At 33.7% G+C, this 10,996-nt stretch overlaps 1 protein-coding gene across 1 annotated transcript; it reads left to right on the top strand.

The window, feature by feature from the left end:
- Positions 1 to 8,666: 8,666 nt before the first annotated feature.
- LOC143607742 (exocyst complex component SEC3A-like) lies at positions 8,667 to 10,990 on the top strand (the record flags this gene model as incomplete). The annotated part of the gene is made up of 6 exons (XM_077083085.1): positions 8,667 to 8,882; positions 9,011 to 9,081; positions 9,154 to 9,234; positions 9,303 to 9,370; positions 9,440 to 9,542; positions 10,841 to 10,990. Coding segments are annotated over exons 1-6 (651 nt in total), but the record flags the coding sequence as incomplete, so codon positions are not given.
- Positions 10,991 to 10,996: the final 6 nt, after the last annotated feature.

Below are 10,996 nucleotides of genomic sequence, written 5' to 3'. Positions count from 1 at the left end.
CCATGATAACGTATATGATGGTCATACTGATGGTAGCATGTACGACTGATGATGTCGTTTGATGACGACAACAATTCATAAGATGGTGCCGACAGTGATCGCTAATATTGGGCGTTTTCTTTACGATAACCCATACGATGCTGATGATGACGCTGATGATGATGATGGAAATCGGATGATAATGATGACGCTGATGATGATGATGGAGATGTGTGACGATGATGACGACACTGATAGCGAGATATATTTTACCTGTATGATCAACACCGACTACATCCCGTACATGGAAATCGGATGATGATGATGACGCTGATGATGATGATGATGATGGAGATGTGTGACGATGATGACGACACTGATAGCGAGATATATTTTACCTGTATGATCAATGCCGACTACGATAGCCTATACAATGACCACGTTGATTATCCACACGTCTGATGATGATGCCGTTTCATGGTGACGGTAATCAATGATTATGATGATGATAACCACTGTAATACATGATAACGATGATAACTTTATGATTTTGATCATCATCATAACACATATGGTGATGATGATAACCTAGAAGATGATAATGATACAAAACTACATATGATAATGATAACACTAGAATGTTATGAGACTCTCTATTACGAAGTTGTAAATCTTATCCAGGAAATCTTACTAACGGTTAAGATAATACTTCAATAATGGATAAAATTTTAAATTTATTTAAAAAATACGATTTATTAAACGAACTCAACTTTTAACGAAATTTAATACCGGAATGTTAGTAAAAAAAACTAAAAGTAAATGATTTTGTACTATTTTTAAAAAGTTATAAAACAAAAACTAAAATGTATATATATAATTAAACTAGTAGGTACCCGCACGATGCGACGAGGACAATTTACAACATAATTTTTCTATTGTACTATGTGCTCGTATAAACACTTTATAATCTAGTTTTTCTATTGTAGTCATATTAATGCTATTATACTTGGATAATCTACAAAATAATGTGTAAATACACATGAACTTTACAGTGATATTTAATTAACTAAATGTAAAATATCTATTTTTACAGAGAACTTGTCTAAGAAATAGTTCAGCAATGCATACCCATTGCTAAAAGGAGAGAACGCACTATGGTTTACTCTTCAATGAAAAAGTTCCCTCTTTTGAGTCCAATTGATGTTCGGGTTCCAACTAAACCAAGCCCCCTTTATTTCCAATTACCTATAATGGCAAGATCATACACTTCATGGCTCTTGCTGCTTTCAAGTGCCTTTTCCTGCATGGGTTAAACTACTAAAAAATCATAAAATGCTTAAGCTTACTTCCTTCCCGCCCATATTTTCTTGAACCCTTCGGACATAAATCCCATCTACAAACGACATTTTCAAGGCTTTGAATGCAACTTCTTCTCGAGTAACAGGAACGGGATATGAGCATTGCAGGTCAACGTCATCTGTTGATGTCTTTTGACCATAATGCACACCAAAACCATCATGCAAACTTCTCCTTGCAGCTTTGTCTCTTAGGTATAACACCTATGATAACAACACGACCTGCGATTAGACATTAAGAAAACACGAAAAAGCACACACAAAAAAAAGCCTTTTTAGTCGCTACAAACTTTACTCAGTTGGAGTTTGGAATATATTATGACCCGTTAAAAAACTCACCTTTTCGGTTAAACTACATAGAAATACTCAACTGCCAACCAGAAAGTAACACCAAACAATTTTAGAATATGTAAATTAAAGTCATTCGTAAGGGCAAATTGGTTAACTCTCAACGTGAAATATACCAAACAATTTCTAGTACGTAATCTACTAGAAATTAGATTAATAACTATTTTGAGTTAACAAATAGTATTAGCATATATAGATTAACAAATATTTTGAGTTAACATTATTAATGTTGAAGTATTTCAAGAGTGAATGCCATACCTTGTTCGATTTTGTCTTCTAATCGGCTCAGTTTTTTGGTTTTCGTTAATAGCAGAACCTGAACTGAACAAAAAATCAACTTTTTTATAAAAGTAAAACCAAACTGTTAGATTTTTTAGTTTGTTTCATTATTTCCATTTAGTTCGGTTTGGTTTTAAGTATTAACGGTTCTGTCTTACTGTTTAAAAAATCAAAGAAAGTTACTAAATACTAACGGGTCAGCTCACGAATTAATCAAAAAATCAAAACCGGATATGGAACTACTAATCATCTATGAAACTAAAAAAAATATTTGGTCAGCCCAGCTGTTTTGACTTTTGCAATTTACAAAACTAAATTTGAAAATTGTGATATATTGAAAACAACGTTTGTATCTACACTTTTCAAGTTTTGGGTATCTTACCACTGTCCAGATGTTGCATTGCAATATTGTCCTCAGGAGTCAAGAGGGATCATAATAATAATAACCCAAACTTCTTAGTATTACCAGCAAAACAAATATTAGAGTTCGTCAAACAAAATAACATACAGATCCTTTGTACACAAAGAGGCAATCATAAAAATACATATCGGGAGACTCGTCAAAACCATAGTTGTTTTGTGTACGCCCGATACTACAGCTGAAAACAAAACTGATGTGTTGTAATATGACAAATTAATAATATGAAAAGTATACAAACTGTATAAAAAGCAAAAAAAAAAAAATCAACGCATCCAGTAGAATGCATATATTAATACCATTCGATGGATAGCAACAGTGTATTCATCAACATTTTCTGTAAAAGATTGTCACACGAAACCAACTGGTCTAGTAGTAACCCGCGTGATGCGGCGGCGACGATAATATACAGCGTGGCACCACGATATTCCTGTTCGGGCTAATGATACCAACATTAGAACATCAATGACTAATTAAATGGGTCAAATATAGCAATTAAATATGAAACAGATCAACATATATGGACTTTATGAAATGGGTCAAACCTCATTAACCTTTTTATTTTGTTATATCAAAAGCTTATGCTTTATTAATACTAATAAACAATTCTATTATTTATTAATTCTATTATTATTTTGTTATATCAAAAACCATTGCAGGTCCCACGGATGGCGCTAATGTCGAAGCATGAAATGAATCTGACCTGATCCATGACGATGTTTCCACGGATTTTTGAGATGAACGAACCACGTCTTGATCTTCTTCTTCAGCTGCTTGAGACCTGCAATGGTTTTTCGGGGGTGTGGAGGTGACTGCTAAGAAATCCTGAGGATCTCTTGTTTACAGACACAAAAAAGTGGTGGTGGCTCTTATTGAGCATGACCCTTTTAATAAGGAGGTGGAGACCTCCTTATATAGAGAGTCTCATGGCCACCATCATGGTACCCTAATGGGCCTAGCCCAGTTAGGGTTACCTCCACAAAACTCCCTCAGCCCAATAACATTGTATTAGTCCATATAATAAAATAAGCCAAACATAATAAATTTAGGGTCGTAAAACCGGGTTTAGTACCATACCCCTACAACTACCTATTGTTATTTATACTATCTGGATGTCACATATTGAGTTCCTGGCATTTGTGTTGCCCTGCCTTTTCCGGTGGGATTCTGGTTGTGTAATCTACAACAATTTCAACCTAATCAATGGATTTAAGGTGATTACTATTCAACTCGATTTGATTCTGTGTTTAACCTAATAAATTGTTCTCGGTGATTGTTTTAATACTAATGATTATCGTAAATAGGTGGTGCACGACCACTGTTGACCTGGCCGACTTCTCCAAACACAATCCTGGTTTGTCTTGTTACAATTTCAATTCAATGATACTCATCGGTTCCTTAAGTGCATATTGGTTGTGTTTTGCATTATATGAAAATGCTGGTTTTATGTTTTCAAATAAGATAATTTCGCATTATCCATTATATTCAAAATTGTGTCATAGAAGCGGTTGGTAGTTTTAACTGTGGCATGTTTTTTTTCTTTGTTATTTTGTTACAGTCGGTAAGCGAGCCGTAGTCTTATTTTCACTCTTTATTCATACTTGAATGTTAATAAAAAATATTATCTCGCCTAACGGTGTGACCAAACTTGAATGTCTTTGCAGATGATGCATTATTTCAGACACTATAAGCTTTAGCTTCATCGCCAGTCTCTTATATTCTGGCTGGTATGCTATAAAGTTCATGTTAATAGCTTTTATGTAGGGTCTTAATAGTTGTATGTACTCAAAATACTCGTCATATTTGTTTCTAATAACAACCGGTGACTTGATTTATATAAAATATAATCATCAAATATTATTATTCGAGTACTAATCTAATTAATTTATTATAATGATATATGAAGTAGGTTTGTTTAAGACCAATTAGTCTTTTTGTCAAATAAATTTTTAGAATTTGGCCAGTCCAAAGAGCACGCAACATGCTGTTTTTGATGGTTCAAGATGTAGTTAAAATTTGCCTAAACAGGTGATAACGGCTCCTCCTAGACAACTTGGAAGTGTTATGCACCTTAGTGAGGCCCTTGCCCGAAATCACTTTTCAGTTAAAGGTTGAAAAGAAAGATGTTGTGGAGGCTTTAGGATTTTAGAAGTTGCCTTACAGCAGTCTGTAGCAGCTACTGCCACTGGTAAACAAGATAAAGAACATAGTGTTGGTTAGTTACGTGAAAAATATATTTTTTGTGCAGGGACTATTGACCCCGGTAACTAGCGAAAGAATGAAATAGGACAATTTGGTTGCGTTGACTCGCAACATTATTATGGAACGATGTAAATTCTCTTAACTAATGCGTTTTCCAAGTTTTGTAAAGAAAATTACTTGCGATCTTTTTCCATGTAGAAGTAAGTAGTTGTTGAAGTACCGTTGTTCAAGGATAGAATTACCAATCAGCGGTGGGAACTTACCTAAGAAGTTTGGGTAAATTTTATCTTCATCATAGTATCATTATTATATGAATAAATCATGAAAATTAATACAATCACAGTTTTGGTTTTATGTGTTTAATGTTATCGTATGACAGGTTTTGATGGAACCCGAAACGTCACATGGATCGGCTTTCATATCTGAAGTACAACCTCACATATTATGAATGTAGAAAAGAGTAAGTGGTTCACCTATAAAATTGGGGTTCTAAGCAAAATGGGTTTTAGGTCCAATCGGGTCAGTTAAAAAACCTCCATCAGGTCAATATGGGGTTCTAACAAATATGAGTTTGGGTCAAAACGGGTAATCTAAAAAAATATCAGTTTGGTTCAGGTACAAATGGCTTTTAGCTAAATAATAGTCGGGTTGCGAATAGTGGTTTTAAGTGCAAAATGGGCAGTCTACTGAAAGGAGAGTTGAATAGTGTCCAAGGTAATTTAGGTATATTGGAAAGTATTGTGGTTATTTGTTGTCTGGTCATTCATGGTTTAATGATACTATGACGAGGATAAAATTTACCAAATCTTCTTAGGTAAGTTCCTATAGCAGATGAATAATGGTAATTCTATCCTTGAACGATGGAACTCATAACGCCACATGGATCAGCTTTTATATCTGAAGTACGACCTCGCATATTATGAATGTAGAAAAGAGTAAGTGGTTCACCTATAAAATTGGGGTTCTAAGCAAAATGGGTTTTAGATCCAAGCGGGCTAGTTAGAAAACCTACATTTGGTTCTGGTTAACACAGGTTCTGATCAATATGTGGTTCTAACAAAAATCAGTTTGGGGTCAAAACGGGTCATCTGAAAAATCAATAGTTTGGTTCGGTCCAAATTGATTTTAGCCAAATAATAGTCGGGTTGAGAATAGTGGTTTTAAGGGCAAAATGGCCAGTCTACTAAAAAGAAAGTTGAATAATGCTCAAGGGTATTTTAGGTATATTGGAAAGTATTATGGTTATTGTTGTCTGGTCATTCATGGTTTTTTATTTGTTGAGTTTAACATGTCAAATTTGCATTTTCTTTCTAGAATCAAAAGTGATTTTGGTCAAGTCTGACTTTTTTCGTATTGTTATTTAGGGTCAATGTCGGTACCTGGTGGTTGTTTCTGTTATCACCATTATCATAATTGTTGTCAACGTTGAGGTATCCTGCCTATAATACATTCTTGAATTGCATTTGTGTGAATTGCTAATCATGAATGTACATCTTTTGATACTTATAGATTGTTAGCCCTCACAACAAAGACATCAGAGACTTGACATTCCATGGATACCTCCTCATGCTCTATCTGCAAGTATGTTATTGTATTTAAGGTCATTTTGATGACTGTATATGTATTCATTTTTATGTTTATTTAAAGTCGGTTTTCATGTAAATGGTTAGTTTCTCATCATTGAACATTGTATCATGTTGAGTTTGTGACACCTAAACGACTAAAAGCCTAAGCCACCATTCTTATAGTAGAGCGGGAGTTCAAAAGTTTCCATATGGGTATATCAAATTTGTTGATTGTTAATATTTCATGCAAATTATGTAAGTGAAAACAAACTTATCTAATGTTACTAACAAAACTAATTGGTTAGGTTAACATTAATGAACCGAAACGCTACCAACCGAATTCGTGTTGCGTTCCCGCCACAACGCGCGGGCTCTTCTACTAATTTGTTTAAGGGTGTAAATTATTCATTTGTAGGGCTGACAGTTTATACAAGAGACATGAATACACGACACGTATCTACACGATTTTAATAGGTAACAGGTAAGGCCTTAACAGGTTTCGTGTACTAAACAGGTAGACACGAAATTACTTGTTAATTTTCGTGTTTAAACGGGTATAATACCTGTTTACCTGTTAGGTACCTGGTTATTTTTAAAATTATATATATATATATATATAATATAGTTATATTATAACCCATTACCCATTTATGATTTATCCCTAACCCTAAAAACTTTATCAGCCGTCGCCTCTCTCAGACTCTCATCATCCATCGGTCCATCCTCCCACATGATGCCTTCCATCCCATCCGTCGCCGGCGATTCTCTCTTCGACCATCATCGACGTCGGCCATACTCTCTCCGGCCTTACTCTCTTCAGCCATAAACCTCTCGCCAGCCATACTCTCTTCAGCTAAACATTAATACTTTGTAAGTTTTGTTTTGTTGCAAACTTGCAATTCATCTCATAAATACTAAATTTCATCTTCAGTTGACCATTAATTGATATTATTGTTGTCTCAAAGAGTTTGTCAATTTGTATAAAAATGGAAAATTGATTTAGATATTGTTATCCTTCTTTTACTCTTTTAGTTGGATAAACTGGTACTGTTTGTTGTATAAGGCGGGTCATACATGGAAGAACTTTGATTTTCTGTAGTTGTAATGTGGCCAATGTGATGATATGAAAAGTAGTATGTGCTTTATGAGACTTGCTGAGTTTATTTTGTTTAATAATATGGGACTTGCTGAGTTTATTTTGTTTTGTACAAAATTATTATGTATTTATGTGAATTATACTATTATAGGGCTGTTTTAGTTAGTTATTTCACTTATTTGGTTTTGAACTTTTGATTGCTCACATTTGTTAGTATTTACTATTTAGGTAATTATGAGTAACCCACAAAAGAATGTGGAAAAGGCGAAGGATAAGAAAGCCAAAACAACGGTATGTTTGTTGATTCAACTATACTTATTTTTGTTAAAGTTTGGTTTTATTTTTGTGTAACTTTGTATTTATTACTTTATTCATTCTAGACGGAGAGTGATTCTATCAAAGTTGATTTAGAAGATAACTTTTTGTAATGTCCATCTTTGCTTGATTTGTTATATGTTTTGTACATGATATTATATTAATTTTATAATGTATATGTTCGTTTCTACTTTGTAGGCTCTAACAAAGTTAGCGTGGAAGAGGTCACTAAAGATATAATGTCACTTGACATTAGTTGTGAATCAAATGCTTCAAATTCGGTAAACAATCCTAAGGTACCAACTCCAAATGCTTCAAGTAGTGTTGCTCGCTAAAAACAATAAACAATCTTAAGGTACCTCTCTCTAAAACTTTCTAATAATGTTACTTGATAAAACTGTATGAATATGTCCAATTGTTCAATGATTAATATGACTAATTGACTATACTTATTTTGTGTGTAGGTTTTATTGTTTGGAATTGAAGATCTGAGAAGAAAGACCAATTGGAACTTGGAAGTTTGAAACTTGATATTGTTTTCAATATATGTTTTGATTAGAATTCTCTATGTTTTTGTCTTAAATTTGTTAAGGAGCATGGATTTATGTTTTATTTTAAGACGTTTATGAACTTCCGTTGACTTTTGTGTCGCTAAAATGTTGTCAAATATATGTTTATAAACAACTATTATCGTGTACTATCGTGTATTATCATGTATACCAGATATTAACAGGTTTGTGTTCGTGTTTGAGTTACAGGTACACGATAAGTTTTCGTGTCGTGTACAGGTATACCCATTTCGTGTTCGTTTTTTATCGTGTTCGTGTCTTATCGTGTACCGGTACACACAATATGCTAGCCCTACTCATTTGTCCTCAAATGGTAGTGGATTAGTAATTATTACTCTAATAAATTAAAGAATGTTGGTTGTAACAACTAATTAAACCATATAATTAACTTGTAAAATATAAGTTAATCCAAATATTTAAAAAAACTTATCAAATAATAGAATAAAAAGCTAGCTAATTTTATATACTTAAAAATAGAAAGCCAGGCCGTTGAAAAATCCATATATATTATTTTCCTTGGACTTCCAGACGACTAATAAATCAGACATTTTGACCAAAATTGAATCTCATCGAATCGAATGGCGAAATCTAGCGCGGACGATCTGGAGCTCCGGCGAGCGTGTGAAAGTGCAGTGGAAGGAAGTAAGCAGAAGGTTGTATTGTCGATCCGTGTTGCCAAGAGCCGTGGTATTTGGGGCAAATCCGGCAAAATTGGCAAAGGTCAGATGGCTAAACCTAGGGTTCTTGCCATATCCAGTGAGTTTTCTACTATTTATTGGACCTTCCTGCCGATAGTAAACCTAGGGTTCTTGCCATTGGTTTATGCAGCAAAATAAAATTTGTAAATTTATTCTATGATTTTATCATGACATTGGTTTATGCAGCAAAAGAAAAGGCTGAACAGACTAAGGCCTTTCTCAATGTTTTAAAATATTCAAATGGAGGAGTTCTCGAGGTACATAATTCATCTTCTTATATTTTTTTTTTTTATTTCGTTCTAGTTTTAAAATCCAAAATATATATGCAGCCTGCAAAACTGTACAAGCTCAAGCACCTTTCAAAGGTGGAAGTTTTAACAAACGACCCTAGTGGATGCACGTTTACGCTGGTAATGCTTTTTCACAGTAGTGAACTTAATTGCTCCTTTGGCTTTTTTAACCGGTCAGCCTTTCTTAGGGTTTTGACAATCTTAGAAGTCAAAGTGTTGCTCCTCCTCAATGGACCATGCGAAATATTGATGACAGGTAATAATAGTAAGTAAGCTATAATAATATTACAAAATAGGTCTTTTATTTTTTAACGTCTGTCTTTAGGAACCGTCTCTTGCTGTTTATATTAAACATGTGTAAAGATGTATTGGGCCATCTACCAAAAGTTGTTGGTATCGATGTTGTAGAAATGGCTCTTTGGGCAAAGGTGCGTTTGAATTCTACGTTTATTTTGTTGTCCGTTTGTTTAGCTATAACAGGTCAAAATGGGTATGCCCGAGTTAGGTTGACCCCAAACTCCTTTTTGTCAATTATAAAGTAAAATAATTCATAATTTAAAACGACTTTGTGGATAGGGGCGTGCATGAAACCGGAAAAAACCGATCCGGAATAACCGAAATAAAAAAAACTGACGTTTTGGTTTTATCTTTCCGTAAAAAACGAAAATATGGTTTAGTTTTGGTTTTGCATGTTATTAAAACCGGGAAAACCAACTGACATAACTGAACTCAAAACAAAATTGACGGCTTGTTTATGTTTTCGTAAAGCCAAACTTTCGGCTCAAATTTAGTTTAGCATGTAAATTAAACTGATTGATTTATGGATTATTATATTTTATTTTGAATTTTGTAAACAAGTTATAAGAATTTGATAAATAGTGTAACCCAAATATTTAGGCCACATGTATAATAACCAATTAACAAAAAGATTTAGGCCAAATTCATTATTTTGGGCCAATTTCTATTTCTTTTCTGGACCAAAAAATTGAAGCCTAAATGGCAAATCCGAAAAAAATTCTAAACTGGATTCAAACCGAAAAACCTAACGGTTTTCAAAATCGTCAGTTATGGGTGCGCATGGTGCATTTCGCTGCGGTTTTTGGCTAAAACCAAACCGAAAAACAAAACTTCGGTTTTTGGAGTTTTTGAAACCGTTCGGTTTCGGTTTGAGCTTGAAAATTTTAGGCCGAAAAAAGTTGGCTAAAAATAATGAATTTAGTATAAGTAATTTTGTTAATTGTAAAATAATAGACTATTATACATTTGACCAAAAATATTTGAGTTACATATTTATTAAAAATTCTTATAAATTACTTAATATAAAATAAACAAAACAATAATTTAGGAATTTGGTTCGGTTCGATATTTTTGGTTTTTACAAAAACATAAAACCAAACCGTCGGTTTTTGTTTCGGTTCGGTTTTTTTGGTTACGGATCGATTTCTTCGGTTTCTTGCACATCCCTAGGTAACAGGTCAAAACGTGTATGTTCGGTTTGGGTTGACCGACAAACTTTTTTTGTCAACTAAAAAAATATAATAATGCATTTTGTGAACAAGTTGGTAAAACTTTGGCCACATCTTGACCCGTTTTTAGCTATATTTTTGTTTAGCCTGTTTGAGATAAAACATAATCCAAATCGGCCTTTTTAATAGTATATGGGTTGAACTTTATATCCAGTATTTTTATGCATACAATATAGCTTCTAATACTTTTAATATTATAGGAAAATACACCTGTAGTTTCAAAGAAACGCAACGTTCAAGACGGGCCCGGGCCTGCTGCTGATGTCGTCGCTGAAAGTGACATGAAGGTTACAGTTGAAAAAGAGCTTGTTTCTCAAGCAGAAGAAGAGGACATGGAAGCTCTTTTAGGCGTGTAT

Source organism: Bidens hawaiensis, unplaced genomic scaffold (assembly GCF_021521415.1).
Source record: "Bidens hawaiensis isolate Kalapana, Puna unplaced genomic scaffold, B.hawaiensis_p1.1 tig00086192_1, whole genome shotgun sequence".
Taxonomy (NCBI): Eukaryota; Viridiplantae; Streptophyta; class Magnoliopsida; order Asterales; family Asteraceae; genus Bidens; species Bidens hawaiensis.
The sequence above is the reverse complement of the archived record's forward strand: the minus strand, read 5'-3'. Positions and strand labels throughout refer to the sequence as shown.